Source organism: Leptodactylus fuscus, chromosome 6, assembly GCF_031893055.1.
Source record: "Leptodactylus fuscus isolate aLepFus1 chromosome 6, aLepFus1.hap2, whole genome shotgun sequence".
Taxonomy (NCBI): domain Eukaryota; kingdom Metazoa; phylum Chordata; class Amphibia; order Anura; family Leptodactylidae; genus Leptodactylus; species Leptodactylus fuscus.
In genome coordinates, this window is record NC_134270.1 from 89,289,940 (window position 1) to 89,312,624 (window position 22,685).

The window sequence follows — 22,685 nt, forward strand, 5'->3', positions numbered from 1 at the left end:
CATCAGGTATTGAAGCATCTCGACCTACGAAAGACGCCATCCCTGGAATTTGGAATGATGATCATTTTTGCCTACCTTCCATATGGACTGTCTGAGGGCATTTCATTGTCAGGTGAGTTATGGTGTTTGCTCTGATCTAAGAATCATTTACAACTGAAGTAGTCTGGATAGAAAATGCATTCTTATGAAATCAGAAGGGTAATGTCTCTCATTAGAGAGAGACTGGTACAGGGACCTAGGTGTAAATTCCTCTTTTTCATCAATGAGGTCCTATTTGCATAGTTATTACTCAGAATTCTTAGAAGGACATGCATGATCTAATAAGTCCCTGTCCCAGCCTCTCCCTCATTAGAGACACTACCCTTTCTGACCCATGTCGAGACCTCTCACAGAGTCAGCTAGTACCCTACTCTTCACTGATGAGAGGCAAAAGCCTTATAACTGTTATCTATGAAAGGGAACCTCTTACAATATTGGTATTGACAGTATAGTACTGCCAGCTCTCGTCTGCAGGCACATATTCTGTGCCAATTATAAGATGTAACTTTACTCCTATATACCTTAAATCACTTGTCTTTGGGTCATGCACTTGTGTCCTTTTGAGGGAACAGATTAATGCTAGGTTCACACTAGCATCACCTGACCAATTAAAACCAGAGGAGGATAAAGTCCTCTATCCAGGACTTTGTCTAGCACCGATTTTCATGCGGACACTGTAACAAAATCTCTAATGGAGACTCCGGTGCAGATGTAAACATAACCTAAGACTGATGCATTCAAACAATGAAGTGAACAAATACTGCTAAAAAAGACCTTGCCCATTACATTTAGTACCTTGTACTTGTAGTACCATTTTGAAACCTGGAACGTGTGTTCAAGGATGGATATCATTAGTTTAGAACTGTTTAGAACTTGCCGATTGGTGGGGATCTGACCACTTAGACCCCCATCGATCAAGAAAGTAGAGCTGTTTTATTCCCCATTCTGATTGGAGTGGTGATGTGCATAAATTTGTTAGTGCCAAATGCTGTATTGTTATCTGTCTCCAGCAGCACCAATGAAATAAATGAGGTAGTGCACACTTCCTGACTACCATGTAATTCAGATTATTGGGGGCCAGTTAGAACCCCTATCTGCATCCTGTGGATAGCATATAACTTGGGTAAAAGATTTTAAATGAAAGTTTCAATAATGTTAGGGGTGCAGTTTTTAAAATGGCGTCATATATGTTGAAACCTTTTTGAAAATTTGCAACCAAATTGACTGCAAGTAAAAGGAGTTAAGCTGGTTTGGCACACACATTTCTGACCAAGCAGACCAATTCTGCAGATGATGAAAATGGTCTGAGTTGCCATTTAATGTGCTTCCACTCAGTGTTGCAAAAGCAGTCATAGCTGTATTCAGTTCTAGAGTGACAGGTGTTTTCATTTATAAGAAAGTGAAACAACGATGAATTTTAGACTAATTCCCATTAAGCTGGATTTATATAAAAATGCATGTGTAATTTTTCGGCAAAAATACAATGTGAAGTTTTGCTACTGAGGCTAGTAATGAGAAATAGCCTCTGTGGCCCCAGAATTAAGTGCAGTTGTAACTGTATCTAGGTACATAGTGGGAAGGTTATCAAGCAAAAAGCACCAGAATGCTGACGTAATTTGTGCAACAAAACTGCCTTACATGCTGTGCACCATATTTCTGAGCATTTTTGGACAGTTTTATGACTTGTATGACAAAATGAGCGTTGCTTTGCAAAAAGAGAAAAAAGTCTCTATAGATGAATCCCTATATGGGAACTAAATAAGTAAATGTAGATAAATCAGCAATACCCAATAGAGGGTCTGCCCTGACCTAAGGTGAAAAATAAGAGTGTCACCAAAATCAAATTTAAAGTAGAAAAGGGGGTTTTGGGTATTGCTGATTTATCTACATTTACTTGTTTAGTTCCCTCTCACGCAGGGAGTTGTTTTACATCAGCAACCCAAATCCTCTGTTGTTGGATATCTCACATGCAATTGATTTTTTTTTTTTTTTACTGATTCCACCATTGTGAGAAGCCTCTAATAAACTTTATATCTATCAGGCTTCCTCGAGGGTGTCTTTATCCCAGAGCATTTATGTGGGTCCTGTCTGGTATATAGTCCATTGACCTTTTTTTTTGTTTTTTCACACGAGCACTTTTCTCACATAGTTCTGGGGTGTTTTTTTAATAGTTATTTATAATAAATGTTAAGTTTTATTTTTTTCATATAGGAATTCATCTATAGCAGGGGTGCTCACACTTTTTCAGCGTGTGAGCTACTTTATTAGCTGACTAAGGCAAAAGATCTACTAAGGCGGGGGCGGGGCAGGCATGTGGGTGGGACCGGGCGGGCATGTGGGTGGGACCGGACGGGCTTGTGAGTGGGGTGGGCGTGTCTATGGGCGTGGCGGATCATGAGAGCAGGAGACAGCAGCGTTCTGTGGCCGCCCAGGGATCCCCGGTGTCTGTTTGTTCACAGCGCAGGCTGAGCATTATCTCTGGACACTGGCAGGCTGGGGCTGCAGCAGCCCCGCCTGCCAGTGTCCGTAGATGACTCTCAGCCTGCACTGTGAACAAGCAGACACGGGGGATCCCTGCATCCCACGATCGACCCATATGTCCTTTGCGATCTACCAGTAGATCGCGATCGATGTATTGGGCACCCCTGATCTATAGGGACCTTTTTCTCTGTTTTAGTTTTGTTTGATACAGGATAGGGTCCTTTCCTGATCTGTTATAATTTATTCTGAATACTTTGCAAACGGGACGGGGTCTAAGTAGCAATACCGCAGCTTAAAAATGTGCTAAAATTATAGCACATTTTTCAGGCGTAACCTAACCTAATAGGAGATGTAAAGTAAGTCTAGACGGTCTAAGAATACGACAGATTTATCAAACATCAGACACACTATTTATAAATCTGCCCCAGTATGTTTTAATGTGTCTAGTGTTAGGATGGGGTCCCGCAGGTTTAGCTTCAGGCGCACAGCGCCACCTGCGGGCCGGTCCAGCCCTCGTCGTCGGACAGTGAGAGCCGGGCGGCCGCCATAGCCGCCGGGTGTCTACTGCTTTAAGCAGTAGACAACCGGCTCTAATGCCTCCGATCGGTCCCCGGACCGATCGGAGGCATTAACCCCTCCGGCGCCGCGGTCAAAGGCGCCGGAGGTGCCATTTTCCCGGCGGCTCATGGGCGCCGCCATGCCCGGGGAGGTCATGTGCACCGCCCTTCTGGGCGGGGACTTCCCTTTAACCCCTTCCCGACATGCGCCGTAATAGTACGGCACATGTTGGGTCTGTAACTATGGCGACCGCCCGGGAGCCGGGCGGCCGCCATAGCCGCCGGGTGTCTACTGCTTTAAGCAGTAGACAATCGGCTCTAACGCCTCCGATCGGTCCGGGGACCAATCGGAGGCATTAACCCCTCCGGCGCCGTGGTCAAAGGCGCCAGAGGTGCCATTTTCCCGGCGGCTCATGGGCGCGGCCATTTTGCCCGGGATCGCATGCTCCAGGGCCGACGTCCCATTGCCATGACAGCCGGGAGACTTTACAAGGCTCCCAGGCTTGTCTGCAAATCCTCTCTTTTGCAGGCTGGTCTATGCAGCCTGCAAAAGAAAGGATGATTTTTTGCAATGCATTGCAATGCATTAGCATTGTAATGCATTGCATTAGTGATCAGACCCCCTTTGAATAAATTTGAATAAAAAGTGATCATAGCAATAACATTTCCCGAAAATGGTAGAACTAAAAAGTACACCCGGCCCCGCAAAAAAAGACGCCCTATGCATCCCCGTACACTTACATATAAAAAAGTTACGGCCGTCGGAATATGGCGACTTTTAGAAAAAAAAATTTTTAACACAGTTTTGGATTTTTTTTTTTTAAGGGGTCAAAATGTAAATAAAACCATATAAATTTGGTATCCCTGGAACCGTACCGAAACACAGAATATAGAGGACATGTAATTTTGGCTGCACAGTGAACGCCGTAAAACCAAGGCCCGTAAGAAAGTCGCAGAAATGCATTTTTTCTTCAAATCCACCCCATTCTGAATTTTTTTCCTGCTTCCCAGTACATTATATAGAATAATTAATGGTGGCATCATGAAGAAAAATTTGTCCCGCAAAAATTAAGACCTCATATGGCTCTGGGAGCGGAGAAATAAAAAAGTTATGGGGTTTAGAAAGAGGGGAGTCAAAAATGAAAAATGAAAATCAAAAAATGTCATCGGCGGGAAGGGGTTAAATAGTTTCAGTTTCCGCCGCCCGATGCTCACACTTAAACTCAAACTGGGAAATGACTCTGCAGGTCTAGGTTCCAGAAAATGTTAGGTGGTCAGATTAGGCCTCTGTGTGGGGATACCTTGGTCTCTAACTCTGGGAACATTTAGGTAGAACCTGTAAAACCTGAACTACCAGCTCTACACTAGGGCTTGGGTGAAACAGACGCTGTCCCAGCCCGTGGCACTGCAGCAGGTGTGGCTTCACTATATATATATATATATATATATATATATATATATATATATATATATATATAGTGAAGCTCAGGTACAGTCCCCCAGTAAAGGTTACTGGTGCGCGGCTATTACAGCTAATCCACATTAAGGGCTGTACACACACCACTCACCCAGTGAGGTTAACTGGAGTGAACCCTGCTTGGCGGCTAGTGTACATTAAAGCTGCACCCACATCATTCACCCAGTGAGGTTAACTGGGGTGAATTCCCTTTGCAGCCCTGTTCACACTAGGAGCTGCACTGTCTCCTTTCTCCAGTGAAACTAACTGGAGTATGTGTATTACCCCTGTACACACTAACGCAGTACTGAAGCTTGTTCAGACACATGACCGCCCCAGAGGCTTTTGGACCTCACTGCAGTGACCTGCAGTCTAGCGGTTCCGTGGTTAAAAATACTATTTTTTTATATTTGCACACAGAACCGTAACACACAGTGGGTTGTTTTTGTTTTTTTTTAAACTGCATTTATCAGAAGCAAATGTCTATTAAGCCAGTAAACGAGGTTCTCAATTTAAAGCATACATAAACTATGAAACAACTAATTTTCTGGCAGCATTTGTTACATTCATAAATGTAATATACTTTACTTTACATATTCTCACTGGAGAATAGACATGTTCTTGGCTAATGCAGGGAAACTTAAACTTAAAACTTATATTTTGAACACTAGATCATTTATAGCAGTGGCTTCTTAAGAGTCTAAAGATTCTTAAGAACAAATTTCTGTCTGTGTTACCACCAGATATATCACAAGTTGAAAATACAGATTTGGGAACTGCTGCAACTGCATATTAATATGACAATCTCAGATAGACAGACAAAGATATGGAGAATCTTTCATGTGACCTCAACACAGCAGCTCTATGTTTTATACTGTTGGAAGGAACCCACCCTAACCTCAGCTTACCTGTATTAGACAATAACCAGAGGGGACAGAATGTGGATTTCATGGAAAGGAGACAAAATCTGTCTGTGAAGTATTCTACTAACATTATAAATGGAAAAACGAGGTATGAACGTTGAAGCTGTGGTGAAACTGACAAAATTCATCCTCACCCATAATTACTTTTGTTTTGGTGACTGCATCTATTTACAGCAGACTGGCACCGCAATGGGGAGTAAAATGGCACCACAGTATGCTAATCTTTTCATGACCAAGCTTGAGAGTGACTTCCTATCCACCTGCACCACCAGGCCTCTGGCCTACTATCGCTTCATTGATGATATCCTAATCCTTTGGACTGGGTCTGAACAACAGCTGAAAACCTTCCATGAACAATTCAACAGTTCCATCCCACCATCAACCTGACGCTCAATTACTCTTTCAATTAAATAAACTTCCTGGACACAGTCATCAAGATACAGAACAACCAAGTTCAGACATCTCTGTATCGGAAGCCGATTGACCCCCTACCTACCTAGGATGGGATAGCTTTCATCCTAAACACATAAAGAACTCCATTGTCTACAGCCAGGCTATCGGATACCATCGCATATGTTCAGCCCCTGTAGATATGGACAAACACTTGGGTGACCTCAAAAATACATTCTTAAGGCAGGGTTACCATCCAAGAACAGTTGAAAACCAAATAGCCAGAAAGACCAGAATACCAAGATCGGAGTTATTAAAATACAATACCAAACAGAAAAATAATCGGGAGCCCCTGGTCGTCACATACAACCCACACCTGGAGATGCTGAGAGGAATCATGCAAATTACATCCACTACTTCAAAAAGACAACCGTCTAAAATCAATATTTCCAGACCTCCCTCTCCTGTGCTATAGACAGCCACCAAATCTCAGGAATATGGTTATTTGCAGTTCACTAGCTCCTCCAACTAATATAGGAACATTTCCGTGTAGACAGAAAAAGTGAAAGACCTGCCCCCACATACTGACCACAGATAAAATAAAAATCTCCAACTCTGATCAGAACTACAAGATCCCAGGTACCTTCACCTGCAGAACAGCTAATGTGGTACCAAGTGTCCTGGGGGCCTGTATGTAGGAGAGACAGGCCAGACACTGAGCACGAACTCACACCGATTAGAGAGCAGAGAATTGACCTCCCTGTGCCAAAACTCTTCTGCAATCATAATCATGATATCATCAATAATATGAAGATCCTGGTTTTAAGAGGAAATTTCAGAAACTACGTTCAACGATCAGCGTGTGTGTGACTACAAGCTAATGATGACCTACACACTGGAAAGGGGGGTTAAACCAGTCACAGGGTTTTATGTCGTTTTACAACAAGTAGATACCGAGTCACTGATCAAGGGAATCATAAAACTCAGAGACCCTTCCTGTGAACTGACATTTCTTTGGACGTATGGGTTTATTTGCGTGTACTGTTTTCCATCATTGGTGCATCAAACACTGTATTCCTGTATAAATGTGCTTGCCTTCAGATATTCTGTTATACCAGGCTGAATCAAGTTATTTCGAAAACTTGCAATGTCATCATTTTTTGTTAGCCATTAAAAAAGGTATCAACCACTGAAAACTCTCAATCTTTATATTTCATATCCTCTGGCTAATACAGTACAAACAACAACCGCAAGAAAGGTAAGTATGACATAAATGTACAAGATGCTAATAAAAATATCAAAAATCTTTATTATAATAATTTACCACATATACAAAAATAGGACAATGTCAAGGAAACAAATGTACACATACAAAAATGGGTGTAATGGAATGCCACAGCTGATAGTGGTCCCTTTAGATACTGCTAATTTTCCTCACAAAAGACATCAAAAATGCAATATATACCCTCAAATCATGTAATAAGATCCACATGAGTGAGTGTTACCATAAATTATGGTTATATAGAACCTATGTATAAACTTTTTAAATCCCAATGTTATTTATTCACCCCTAAGAGGGGAACAATATATATGTAGTATCAAAGTCTATAGGTTCTACTGCAATGTGTCTTACTTCCTATATATACAAAGAGGCACACGCATTGCCCTCAGAGATCAGTAACCAACATATATTAGGAAGTCAGCATGTTTGTATGTATCACTAGAGCATATCTCACTTCCTATGTACAGTGAACAGCACATGCATTACCCACAAGGGTCCAATAGTCAGCATAAATTAGGAAGTAGGCATGTTATAAGTACAGAGAAGCAAACCAGTGTACCACTCACCCATGGAGAGGATTATAAGCAGATCACCAGGGACGGGCACCCACCACCCAAACCCCGACGCGCGTTTCGGCGCAGAGAGCCTTCGAAGGCATGCTTCTATAGGGCGTAGAGTACATAATGGAACTCATATCAACTACTGTTATATTTACAGTGTGTTCCGATTTTGCTTTGTGTTTCATAATACAGTACAAAGATAATTTTTTCTAATATATTATATTATATATTATTATATTATTATTATAATATATATATATAAATTAAATAAATAATAAAGAAATATACATAATTATAATAATAAATATAATAAATACTAAATACATAAATATATATAAATATATATTATATAAAATATAAATTAGAATATAAATATCATATTAATATAATAATAATTAATTATAAAATGTAATAATAAATTAATAATAAATAAATATAAATAATAAATATAAATAAATAATAATAAATAAATAAATGTGAAAGTATGGATGTTTGTTACTCTTTCACGCAAAAACGGCTGAACAGATTTGAATTAAATTTGGCACATAGATAGTTTGTAACCTCAATTAACACATAGGCTACTTTTTATCCTGGTAAATTACATGGCTTCATGACTTTTATGAATTTATGTTCATATACTATATTAAAATGCTCTTGCAGCAATTTACTGAATATAGGCAGATCATCGACGTGCACAACACTCAGACGAAGTCGCGGGCAGAGGCTAGTATTATGTACAGTGTGGGTCATAAACAGGGATACGCCCAGATAAATTTGAATTGGTTGCTGATATCAACTTACCGTTTGTGGCATATTAGTACATGGGAGGGGAGAAACATTTGAGGCCAGGTGATGCCCATGGCAGCCATCTGCTAAGCCACTACATTAAAAATGAGCACACCATTGTTTTTCTTGTGCAATTTTCCATGTGTTTGATGTGTCACATGACCCCCTTCCCTTTGAAAAAAGCAAAGTTGAATCCAAAATGGCAGCTTTGCCAATATTTCCCACCTCCCATGTACTAATATGCCACAAACGGTAACGGTATCAGCAACCACTTCCATTTTATCTGGGTGTGTATATATACTAGCCTCTGCCTGCGACTTTGTCTGCGTGTTGTTGGCGTCGGTGATCCACTTATATTCAGCAAATTGCTGCCGTTGATGGTTTGCCTGCTCCAGTGTTTCGGCAGCTCTTAAGCTGTAGTGCTGCTGAACTTGTTCCTCACACCATGCCTGTGATTGTTCAGGCACCTCAGCAGCTCGCTGGGATGCCATATTCATTACATGTTGTTGGATTTGATGATCCACCTGCTGTGGCGTTTTGGCAGGTCTTAAGCTAGCCTGCTGCTGAACTCATTCCTCGCGCTGTGCCCGTGATTGTTCCGGCATCTCAGCAACTCACTGGGAAGTCATATACAGTGTTGGCCAAAAGTATTGGCACCCAGTGGCGTAACTAGGAATGGCGGGGCCCCTTGGCGAACTTTTGACATGGGGTCCCAACCGACATCGACGCCGAAGACCTCGACCGACCCCCTCCTCCGCACTCTATTATGTCCCTTAGTAAGCCCTGCACACAGTATTATATCCATTAGTGGCCCCTGCACACAGTATTATGTCCCTTAGTGGCCCCTGCACACAGTATTATGTCCAGGATCCGGGCCAGGGCCCGTAACGGCCAATTTTTTAAAAAACAAAAAAACGCATCAGTAGCGGCTGTCACCAGGCCCCCTAATGGCCCGGGCCCTGTGGCAGCCGCCTCCGCTGCCTCTATGGTAGTTACGCCCCTGTTGGCACCCCTGCAATTGTGTCAGATAATACTCATTTTCTTCCAGAAAATGATTGCAAGCACAAACTCTTTGGTATTAATATCTTCATTTATTTTGCTTGCAATGAATAAACACAAAAGAGAATGAAAAAAAAGTCAAATCATTGATCATTTTACACAAAACTCCAAAAATGGGCCGGACAAAAGTATTGGCACCCTCAGCCTAATACTTGGTAGCGCAACCTTTAGACAAAATAATAAATAAATAATAAATAATAATAAATAAATGTTCTTTTTCTCCCCATCTTTTAACAATGAATCACGAGTCTTATTGTCTACAATAGTACTGGCTCTTCGCAAAGACCAGTCAGGGAACCCTCTATCTTTCAATCTCCTCAGGGTAATATCTTTCTGTTTTTTGTATTCCTTTTCAGTAGAGCAAGCTCTACGGGTCCTAATAAGCTCCCCTACGAGAATTGACTTGATCGTATGCTTCGGGTGGAAACTTGAAGCTTTCAACAATGAATTCCCTGCATTGGCCTTGCGATAGATGCTGGTCTCTATTTCACCTGTGTTCACATTGCCCGTCAACAAAATATCTAAAAATGGCGTTTCTCTGTCGTGGTGGGAGGAGGTAAAAGTCAAACCAATTTGGTTAGCATTGATATACTCTATAAATTTAATTATTTCCTCTACAAAAAACGGGGTCGGCGGTCGGGAAGAAAACATCGGAGACAAGCAGAATCAACAAAATCGACGATATCATACCAAAGGGAACAAACGTCCACAATATTAGTACATTCTAATGATGCATTGGAATATAATAATGTATTGAATTTGTCCTCTTATTCTTTTAGTGAAGAAGCCATATAATGATGGTTCGGTTCATATGGTAGGGGTTCAAGGGTCTAACCCGTCTTTTTATCCCTTGAAGTCACGGGCTCCCTCCTACGCACTTTTTCAGCAATGTGTAGAGAGGGACCTCGTGACTTTGAGGGACACTATGTTAAAGGAAAAAGTAAGCGTGGAAGGTAATTTAACGAAACAGGAATGGACAGCTTTAAATAAAATAAAAGATCAGAAAAATATAGTAATAAAAAAATCCGATAAGGATGGTCAAGTGGTAATTATGAACGCTCAGGATTACAAGAATGGGTGTAGTAAAATTTTAGAAGACCAAACCACCTATAGGAAAATTAAAAAAGACCCTTCAGCAGAATTCCTGAAAACACTAATAGAATTAGTTGAATGTGGAGTAAAAATGGGTATTTTCTCAAAAACGCAGGCTAGACATTTAGTACCAATTAACCCAGTAGTTGCCATATTGCATGGCTTACCTAAAACTCACAGTTGTGAAAACACTCCTCCAATGCGTCCGATTGTGGCTGGAATTGGATCCATAGGTGAAAATATTTTCTCATGGTTGGACAAGTTGATTCAGCCATTAGTGAATAGAATCCCTGGGTTTATTCGTGATACCAAATCCTTGTTAAGTATCTTTATGGATACTCCATGGAAAACAGGATATTTTTGGGTGACATGTGACGTCCAGCAGTTATATTCAAATATACCTCATGACTTAGCTATTATTGCTTTGTCTTTTCATCTTCGTAAGTATAGTCAATATTCTGATGAATTGTGTGAGTATCTGCTGGAGTCACCAAATATCTGTTACAACATAATTTCTTTGTCTTTGACGAACAATTTTACCTGCAGATTAAGGGAGCCCCGATGGGGGCTCCTTTTTCCCCGTCTTTGGCGAACCTTTTTCTGTCATGGTGGGAGGAGGAGAGTATATTTTCGTCTAATAATCCCTATAAAGATAATATTGTTTGGTTCGGTAGATATATAGACGATATATTGATAATTTGGAAAGGTGAAGAACTGGAAATAATTAAATTTATAGAGTATATCAATGCTAACCAAATTGCTTTGACTTTTAACTCCTCCCACCATGACAGAGAAACGCCATTTTTAGATATTTTGTTGACGGGCAATGTGAACACAGGTGAAATAGAGACCAGCATCTATCACAAGGCCAATGCAGGGAATTCATTGTTGATAGCTTCAAGTTTCCACCCGAAGCATACGATCAAGTCAATTCCCGTAGGGGAGCTTATTAGGACCCGTAGAGCTTGCTCTACTGAAAAGGAATACAAAAAACAGAAAGATATTACCCTGAGGAGATTGAAAGATAGAGGGTTCCCTGACTGGTCTTTGCGAAGAGCCAGTACTATTGTAGACAATTAGACTCATGATTCATTGTTAAAAGATGGGGAGAAAAAGAACATGTCTCATAATAATAATAAAATAGTGGTTTCTACTTCTTATAGTAGACAGTTTTCGGCTATTTCAAATATAGTGAAAAACAATTTACCGATTCTTAAAAGTGATCCTACTACAGACATAATTCTTAAACAAGGGGTTCAATGTGTCGCCCGCAGAGGTCGCACAATAGGTGATATTGTTTCACCCAGCATGTTTGTAGGTATAGAAACGGAGACAAACAAAACATGGCTGGATTTAAAAGGATTTTTTAATTAAGGTAATACAAGGTGCACCATGTGCAGATATGTAAAAAAAACAAAAAACTTTGGTAATTCAGAACAAACTAAAAAATATGACATTGATACATTTTTAAATTGTAATAGTGACCATATTATATATATAGTGGAGTGCACGCAGTGCAATCTACTATATGTTGGTTGCTCAATTAGAAGTGTAAAGGTGAGAGTTTCAGAACATATACAAGGGAGTAGTAAAGAAGGAGATAGGACATCTAATGTCTCCAAACACTTTTTTTCGGTCCATGGTGGAGATGTGGCCAGTTTGAAATTCTATGCTATTGAGAAGGTTAATAGACCCAAAAGGGGAGGAGACTGGCGGAAACAAATCTTATTGAGGGAAGCATATTGGATATTACAATTAAATACGAGACATCCGGCAGGACTTAATATCCGGTCGGATCTCTCGTATATTTATTAGTCCGATCGCTAGTGTGTATTGTAGGTAGGATATAATAGAGGTTACTTACCGGTGGTTGTTTTGTATCATTCATAGTGAATCTATATATCATGTGATAGGTTTATCACGTGATATGTATATATCACGTGATGGGTTGCTATGCAACCTAGTCGCGCAGTATTATAGGTATATTATTCGGGGATCCTCTGAGATGTGGATTACAACGGGGGACAAAAAGAATATGGAGTACAATTTACAGGATTTAAGGTATTCATTCATTTATTAGGATATATTTTAAATGTATTATGTATATTTATAATAAATTGTATGTTTGAGATTTGGGGACATAATTTGTATTTATAAAGAATCATAAGGTTACTTGTCTTGTATAACAGTAAGTCTGGATATACTTGTATTTTTATATATACACTCACCGGCCACTTTATTAGGTACACCTGTCCAACTGCTCGTTAACACTTAATTTCTAATCAGCCAATCACATGGCGGCAACTCAGTGCATTTCGGCATGTAGACATGGTCAAGACAATCTCCTGCAGTTCAAACCGAGCATCAGTATGGGGAAGAAAGGTGATTTGAGTGCCTTTGAACGTGGCATGGTTGTTGGTGCCAGAAGGGCTGGTCTGAGTATTTCAGAAACTGCTGATCTACTGGGATTTTCACCAACAACCATCTCTAGGGTTTACAGAGAATGGTCCGAAAAAGAAAAAACATCCAGTGAGCGGCAGTTCTGTGGGTGGAAATGCGTTGTTGATGCCAGAGGTCAGAGGAGAATGGCCAGACTGGTTCGAGCTGATAGAAAGGCAACAGTGACTCAAATAGCCACCCGTTACAACCAAGGTAGCCAGAAGAGCATCTCTGAACGCACAGTACGTCGAACTTTGAGGCAGATGGGCTACAGCAGCAGAAGACCACACCGGGTGCCACTCCTTTCAGCTAAGAACAGGAAACTGAGGCTACAATTTGCACAAGCTCATCGAAATTGGACAATTGAAGATTGGAAAAACGTTGCCTGGTCTGATGAGTCTCGATTTCTGCTGCGACATTCGGATGGTAGGGTCAGAATTTGGCGTCAACAACATGAAAGCATGGATCCATCCTGCCTTATATCAACAGTTCAGGCTGGTGGTGGTGGTGTCATGGTGTGGGGAATATTTTCTTGGCACTCTTTGGGCCCCTTGGTACCAATTGAGCATCGTTGCAACGCCAAAGCCTACCTGAGTATTGTTGCTGACCATGTCCATCCCTTTATGACCACAATGTACCCAACATCTGATGGCTACTTTCAGCAGGATAATGCGCCATGTCATAAAGCTGGAATCATCTCAGACTGGTTTATTGAACATGACAATGAGTTCACTGTACTCCAATGGCCTCCACAGTCACCAGATCTCAATCCAATAGAGCATCTTTGGGATGTGGTGGAACGGGAGATTCGCATCATGGATGTGCAGCCGACAAATCTGCGGCAACTGTGTGATGCCATCATGTCAATATGGACCAAAATCTCTGAGGAATGCTTCCAGCACCTTATTGAATCTATGCCACGAAGAATTGAGGCAGTTCTGAAGGCAAAAGGGGGTCCAACCCGTTACTAGCATGGTGTACCTAATAAAGTGGCCTGTGAGTGTATATGTCAAATGAAAATAATGGTACGTTAAAGGCAGGGAGGGGCAACTAATCAGGTGTGTATATTAAGACTAGAGTCAGTATATGAAAGTTAGGCCGTGAAGAAGGGAGACATCCCGAAACGCGTAGCTTCTCTGATATGTTGACCTCATAAGTCATGATGTGACTGTTTTATACTTTTTTAAATAAAAGTTATATTTTAATCACGTACGTTTGAAATTCGTTGGATTACGACTGGAGCTGGATTTTACTCTATTTTCCAAGATTGTCTTCACCTTTGGATCCTAAAGGTTCCGGGCTCGTTGTATCCGACATTTACTTCATATATATGGTGAGCTGGACTTATATACTTTTTCTGAGTGGACGTATATTAAAATTGTGCCCATTATAGCATAAAATATTCCAATAGGGAGATTCACTAACCAGTAAAGAGATTAGGTAGACATGGCTTCTATCTCTTTGATAAAGTGAAACTCTCCCCTTTATCTTTCCAATTGGCAGGAAAAAATAGATAAGTATTCTATTTGTTCAGCAGGACTTGGAGGAGCAAGAGTTAATATGCAGCACTAGCTCCCAACAGTACTCAGAGGTCTGACCAGGTAATGATATAGCCAGTATACAATGGATAAGCAGCAGTCCTATCTATCCTCTGGTTCAATTTAAATGCATTGTAAGTTCCTGAACTATTATATGGAGAAAAAACTATTTCCTACCCTCTATACGTATTTCACTAGCTGATATTCTAGCTCATCAGGAGGTTTTTCTAAGGAAAGATGAAAGCTGCAGTGAAAACTGCACTTCCTACGTCCTTGGTGGTAGGACGTGGTATTAGTTTAGACTGCCAGCGAGCGCGCCGACAGTCAAGCCTTTTAAAGCTTAACCACACCCCCAGTCAACGCCCATGCAGGCATCACGTGATTCCAAAGGATTACACCCACGTAGATGTCATATGACGCTCAGGGGGCATGGAGGCACTCTCATTAGTGCTCCTATGGATATATGCAAGTCTAGCTGGAGAACCACAAGTCCCAGCTAGAGAATAAATGTTTTCTATTAGAATCTCTTCAGTGTATTTATTAATACTAGGGCATCCATGATACAGAGAGGAGGTAGTAATCATATAGCAACATTGATATTAAAACTGCGGCGATATTAACCTATTGTGAGACAATTAGATGCTGCAAAAATGCAATATCTATAGTAAAACACATAGGGGCTATAAATTAGTCTATAGTGAGTTATGATATATATATATATATATATATATATATATATATATATTGAGTTCTCTATTCAGATCTATATTTATTTTATCAAATACCACAACACTATACCCCATTTTTAACTATATAAAGCAACCATAATTGATATTCTCATTAAGCCCTAGTGGAGCCAAGGTTTTAAGTCTATATGTCCACTCTGCCTCTTTTTGTAAAATCTTTTCATCCCAATCCCCCCTCTAGGATTCGCCTGTACTACTTCGATCCCTTGAAAAGACAATGTTTGAAGATTCCCATCATGAACCTCCCACATATGACGGCTGAGGGTACGGTCCTCCCGCCGTCTAATATTGCCGATATGGTCTAGAATGTGCCTGCAAAATTTGCGTCGAGTTTTCCCCACGTAATTCTTAGAACATCCACAGGTGGCCATATACACAAGGCCGGAGGTCTGACAATTAATAAAGCTGCGGATATCGTACGAATTTTTTGTAGTGACACTAGTAAAAACAGAGCCCACTTTGATAAAGTCACATGCTTTACAATGTCCACAACGGAAGTTCCCCGTTGGGATATGCTTATTAAGCCATGTAGTGTGTATTGTTGGGGACAGATGGCTATGGACCAATCGGTCCTGGAGGTTTCTACCCCTGCGATATGTTATAGAGGGGGATGGTGTTAATAACGCATTAATATCTGGATCCAACCTCAACAAATTCCAGTGTTTAGCGATGATTGATCTTATTCTAGAATTTTGATTGTCGAATGTACCAATGATTCGTAATTGATTCTCTCCTGTGGCTTTTGGACGAGGATTAAGTAAAGCTGTACGATTTTGTATGGATACGTGTCTAAAGGCTTCCTGCAACACTTCAGATGGATAACCACGATCCACAAAACGATTAGTCAAGTCGTCGCAAGCCTTACGGAAGTTTGAATATGATGAGCAATTTCGTCTCATGTGAAGGTACTGTCCCCTAGGTATCCCTTTACGGAGGGGAAGGGGATGAAAACTGTTCCAGGATAATAAGCTATTTGTTGCTGTTTCCTTCCTGAAAATTTTTGTGGAAATATGTCCCTGTTCATCTATCATGATAGATAAGTCAAGAAAAGTGAGTTCCCTTTTACTGATATTAGCTGTAAATTTCAAGTTTATACTGTTCTTATTTAACAACTCCACAAATGTATAGAACTCTTGTTCCGTTCCAGTCCAAAACAACAGTACATCATCCATATATCTAATCCAGTCATGGATCTGAGATGTCCAGATTTCATTTTCCTCAACAAAGACGAGCCGCTCCTCCCACCAGCCGAGATACAAGTTGGCGAAATTTGGCGCAGCGGGACTGCCCATCGCAGTTCCAACCGACTGGTGGAAGAAGCGGCCGTCGAAAACGAAATAATTATGCTTAAGGATGAACTCAAGCAAATCCATGACAAATTGACTATGCTGTGCATGAAGACTACTTCTAGTCTCAAGGAAGCGCCCCACAGCCCCACACCCCAATTCATGGGGTATGGAGCTGTAGAGCGCCTCCACATCAAGACTGGCAATAAGACTGCCAGGTGGTAATGTAATTCCATCCAACCGTCTAAGTACATCTTGAGTATCCCGTACATATGACGGAAGGGAAGTAACAAATGGTCTAAGGATTTGATCTATGTACATACTAATACCTGCCGAAATACTGCCAACTCCAGATACTATAGGTCTCCCTTTTAAGGGATTGGTCCCTTTGTGCAGTTTCGGCAGGCAATAAAATGTCGGGATTATAAGTTTTTCGGGAGTCATAAAAGCCCACTCCTTACTTGAAATTAGACTATCGTTAAGTGCTCTATCCAAAATGCCACACAATTTGAGAGAGAATTCATTTGTTGGATCACTGTCAAGAACTCTATAGGCCCCTGGGTATTGTAGAAGGTCAAGGCACATTGTTTTATATTGGGATTTATCCATAATAACAATATTCCCCCACTTATCTGCTGCCTTTATAATAATTGTATCATCTTCCTCCTGGGCCCTACATTAAGTTGCAAAATTTGTTGGTAGTCTTCAGACTTAATAATGCCATGCACACGGTCAAGCAGGCCAGTGCCAGAGACAGCAAAGCAACCCCAAAACATCAGGGAACCTCCTGTAAGCTCTATGTTGATGCCTTTTCCCAAAAAGCTCTACTTTTGTCTCATCTGACCAGAGAACATTCTTCCAAAACGTTTTTGGCTTTCTCAGGTCAATTTTGGCAAACTCCAGCCTGGCTTTTTTATGTCTCTGGGTAAGAAGTGGGGTCTTCCTGGGTATCCTACCATACAGTCCCTTTTCATTCAGATGCCGACGGATAGTACGGGTTGACAGTGTTGTACCCTCGGACTGCAGGGCAGCTTGAACTTGTTTGGATGTTAGGCGTAGGTTCTTTATCCACCATCCGCACAATCTTGCGTTGAAATCTCTCGTCATTTTTTTTTTTCCGTCCACATTTAGGTAGGTTAGCCACAGTGCCATGGGCTTTAAACTTCTTGATGTCACTGCGCACGGTAGACACAGGAACATTCAGGTCTTTGGAGATGGACTTGTAACCTTGAGATTGCTCATGCTTCCTCACAATTTTGCTTCTCAAGTCCTCAGACAGTTCTTTGGTCTTCTTTCTTTTCTCCATGCTCCATGTGGTACACACAAGGACACTGTAACATCTCTGCCTGTTCGGGTCACTGCACCACCCTCTGCTCGCATGCTGCGGCGCAGGAGGCGGGTGCAGTTTGGTTCTTGGATTAAAGTTTTTGGTCGCACTGTGTGAACTCGGCTCTAGTTCGTTTTTTTTTTTTTAATGTAGATTGTGAGCCCCATATAGAGCTCACAATGTACATTTTTTCCCTATCAGTATGTCTTTTTTTGGAATATGGGATGGAAATCCATGCAAACATGGGGAGAACATACAAACTCCTTGCAGATGGTTTTTTGCCCTTGGCGGGATTTGAACACCAGGACTCCAGCGCTGCAAGGCTGCAGTGCTAACCACTGAGCCACTGTGTGGCCCCTCTCGGCTCTAGTTCTGTGATTGCATTTGCACCACACCCGTCTTCTGCCTATGTTGCCTCTGTCCATTAAGTGGTTAATCTGGCCTTGCCCTGTGATTGACAGCTGCCTTTCTGTGAACTCCATGGGCGGGTTCTTCCTCCCTATTTAGCCTTGGTTCCCATTCACACCAATGTTTGTTATTGCCGTGTGCATACCTGCTCTTACTGTCCCTGTTTTGCTTATACTATTATACTTGACCTTTGGCTTTCCTCATTGACTATTCTCTTGACTCTGATTTGGCACTGCATCGCTCTACTGTTACCGAACCCTGGCTAGCTGACCTTCCATTGTTGTTGTTCGTCTTGTCTGCGTTTTGTGTTTCACATATTCAGGGAGGGACTGTCCTCGTGGTTGTCGCCTATTACCTAGGATAGGGTCTGGCAATAGGAAGGGAGAGTGGGGGGCTTCAGCTTAGGGCTCACTGTCTCTTGTGCCCCTCCCAGGGTTTAACAGTTCTGGGAATTGCTGTCTTAGCAATTCCCTTACATAATAACAAGCCCAAAAACCTACATCCATTGCTTCCCTACAGACAGCATGGATCCTATTCAGTGCTTTGCAGCCAAGTTGGAGGGATTGACAGGCCTGGTAGCTGAGCTAGCTAAACAGGTTCAGATCCTAACTGAGGCTGCTGCATCATCCCCAGCTGTTTTGGCACCTTATAAGGTCAAGATGTTACTCCCAGATCGTTTCTCAGGGGACCGTGAAAAATTTGAGACGTTCAGGGAGTCTTGTCGCTTGTATTTTCGGATTAATCCACATGTGACTCAGGCCCAAATGGTGGGAGTGGTTATATCTCTGCTACAGGGGGATCCACAAGCTTGGGCCCTTAAACTCCCTCCTGATGCTGATGAGTGGTCTGATGTGGAAAAAAATTTTAAGTCCATGGGCTCTATCTATGCTGAGCCAGACCACATTGCGCTTGCGAAATCGCAACTCCTCACCATGCGGCAGGGAAAACGCTCTGCAGAGGAGTATTGCTCTGAGTTCCGTAAGTACAGTGTAACTGCAGGTTGGTGTGAATCCGCTCTAAAGGCTCACTTTAAGCAAGGCTTGTGTGACTGTATTAAGGAGCTCTGGGTTGGTCACCCAGATCCCCCGACTCTTGAGAAGGCCATGACTTTGGCGGTCCGTATTGACCGTAAGAGCCGGGAAAATTTGACAGAGAGAGTAGGACTTGTTTCTTCCAAATTTTCTGTCTCTTCCTCTCTCTCTCCTGAAAAACTTACCTGTCCTCCCATCACTTCTGGAGAGGAACCCATGCAACTGGGAGCTGTAGACGCCAAGACACGACGACAGCATCGTCTCAGGAATAACCTGTGCCTGTACTGTGGTTCCTCTGGTCATGTCATCCGAGACTGCTCTATCAGACCATTGTCACCTGCGAACAGTGCCGCACCTCCCATGAGGCGACCTGAAGCGAGCGCTTCAGGCGGCGCTAGGCCAGGGCCTCAGGGAGGGCGGCATTTTTGCTAACCTAAGCCAGTCCGGGACAAGCTGTCCTGGACTGGCTTAGCACCGAGCGGTGGTTTGGGGAGGCCACTGGAGCAGCGCTGCTCCACCAGCCTCCCCTCACGCTCAGGCAGAGCGCAGGCAGTCTCCGGGCCTGCTCTCTGCCCGCGAACGGTGCTAAGCCCGCCCATTTCGCGAAGCCCCACCCCCCACTAAGCCCCGCTCCACCCCTCCCCCAGCGGGGGGGGGGGGGCGGCTTTCTGTAGTTTGCCTCGGGCGGCGAACGAGGAAGGATCACCCCTGCCTGCGAATAAACTTCAGTGCCTGAGTGGTAATCAGGAGAACCACTCAGGCAACCAGGTATTTGGTGGAAATAACAATAAGATGATGTTATCTGTGTCTCTGTCCTCTGGGGACAGATCTGTTTCTGGCAAGGCCCTAGTTGACTCTGGGTCTGCAGCAAATTTTATTAAATATTCAGTTGTTGAATCTTTGGGCATTGAGCTTTTGCCACTGGACACGCCTATGTCTGTTACTGGAGCGGATTCTACTCCACTGGCCAGGGGTAAAGTCAGGTTTAAAACCCCTTTGATCTCTTTGCAAGTGGGATCGACACATTCGGAGGTCATAGGCCTTTTTGTTATGGAGAATCTCTCTGCTGATGTTATTTTGGGGTTCCCCTGGCTGAAGCTCCATAACCCTATTTTTGATTGGGGTAAAAAGGAGTTGGTAAAATGGGGAGATCAGTGCTCATCCCACTGTATTGCATTGCATTCCTTAGATTGTGTCAGTAAGGAAAAGGTCTCAGCAACTAAAAGTTGGGAACGTCCCTCCAGTCTTAAAACCCAACAGTATCAAAAAGGTCAGGTAAATAAACATTTGCCTAATCCGCAAGTGACTGTTGTTCAAACAGATGGTAAATACAAGGCAGAGAAAATTCAGAATTCCTCCAGAACTGGTTTATCTAGTGAGGGTCCGGTGGCCCCTCATAAAAGGGGGCGTACTGTAACATCTCTGCCTGTTCAGGTCACTGCACCACCCTCTGCTCACATGCTGCGGCGCAGGAGGCGGGTGCAGTTTGGTTCTTGGATTAAAGTTTTTGGTCGCACTGTGTGAACTCGGCTCTAGTTCTGTGATTGCATTTGCACCACACCCGTCTTCTGCCCTGTGATTGACAGCTGCCTTTCTGTGAACTCCATGGGCGGGTTCTTCCTCCCTATTTAGCCTTGGTTCCCATTCACACCAGTGCTTGTTATTGCCGTGTACATACCTGCTCTTACTGTCCCTGTTTTGCTTATACTATTATACTTGACCTTCGGCTTTCCTCATTGACTATTCTCTTGACTCTGATTTGGCACTGCATCGCTCTACTGTTACCGAACCCTGGCTAGCTGACCTTCCGTTGTTGTTGTTCGTCTTGTCTGCGTTTTTGTGTTTCACATATTCAGGGAGGGACTGTCCTCGTGGTTGTCGCCTACTACCTAGGATAGGGTCTGGCAATAGGAAGGGAGAGTGGGGGGCTTCAGCTTAGGGCTCACTGTCTCTTGTGCCCCTCCCAGGGTTTAACAGTTCTGGGAATTGCTGTCTTAGCAATTCCCTTACAGACACAGGACAGAGGTTGAGTCAACTTTAATCCATTTCAACTGGCTGCAAGTGTGATTTAGTTATTGCCACTGCCTGTTAGGTGCCTCAGGTAAGTAACAGGTGCTGTTAATTACACAAATTAGAGAAGCATCACATTATTTTTCAAACAGTGCCAATACTTTTGTCCACCCCCTTTTTTATGTTTTGTGTGGAATTACATAGTTACATAGTAGATGAGGTTGGATAAAGACATGAGTCCATCAAGTCCAACCTATAACCCTACAATCCCCTACAGTGTTGATCCAGGGGAAGGCAAAAAAAAACCATGAGGCTCATGCCAATTGCCCTATTTCAGGGGAAAAAATTCCTTCCCGACTCCAAATCTGGCAGTCAGTATAAAACCCTGGATCAACGTGTCCTTAAAATCTAGAGACCATAACCCATTATATTTTTCTCTTCAAGAAAGGCATCCAGGCCCACTTTGAACTTGGTCAGTGAATCTGCCATCACCACTTCCTGGGGCAGAGAGTTCCAGAGCCTCGTTGTTCTTACTGTGAAGAATCCCCTTCTATGTTTCTGGTGAAACCTTCTCTCCTCCAGATGTAGAGGATGTCCTCTTGTCACTGTCACTGGCCTAGGAGTAAAAATATCCTTAGAAAGTTCTTTGTATTGTCCCTTCATGTATTTGTACATTGTTATTAGATCTCCCCGTAGACGTCTTTTCTCTATATAAATTATATCCAATTTGTTTTTTTTGACAATTCTTTTTGTGGTTTTCCATTTAAGACAAATTAAATGAAGATAATAACACCAAAGAATTTGTGATTGCAATCATTTTCTGGAAGAAAATGAGTATTATCTGACAGAATTGCAGGGGTGCCAATACTTTTGGCCAACACTGTAATGAGCATGATGTTGGCGTTGATAATCCGCCTGCTCTGGTGTTTCGGCAGCTGTCAAGCTGGCCTGCCACTAAACTCGTTCCTTGCACTGTGCCCATGACTGTTACGACATCTCAGCAGCTCACTGGGACACCATATAATGAGCGTTTTGATGGCGTCAATAATCCGTCTGCTCTGGCGTTTCAGCAGCTGTCAAGCTGTCCTGCCACTAAACTCGTTCCTTGCACTGTGCCCGTGTTTGTTCCGGCGTCTCAGTAACTCCCTAGGACGCAAAAAAAACTGCCAAAACGCAGGAGCAGGCGGGTCATCGATGCCAACAAAACACTTATTATATGGTGTCCCAGCGAGCTGCTGAGATGCCGGAAAAATCACGGGCACAGTGCAAGGAGCG

General features: G+C 42.5%; 1 protein-coding gene across 2 annotated transcripts in view; it reads left to right on the plus strand.

The window, feature by feature from the left end:
• The window catches only part of SLC9A8 (solute carrier family 9 member A8), a 324,107-nt gene that overhangs the window by 226,444 nt on the left and 74,978 nt on the right, over window positions 1–22,685 (plus strand). For both annotated transcript variants that reach the window (XM_075276791.1, XM_075276792.1), the window contains exon 10: window positions 7–112. In XM_075276791.1, coding sequence (XP_075132892.1) covers window positions 7–112 — 106 coding nt within the window. The remainder of the gene's footprint in view (window positions 1–6; window positions 113–22,685) is intronic.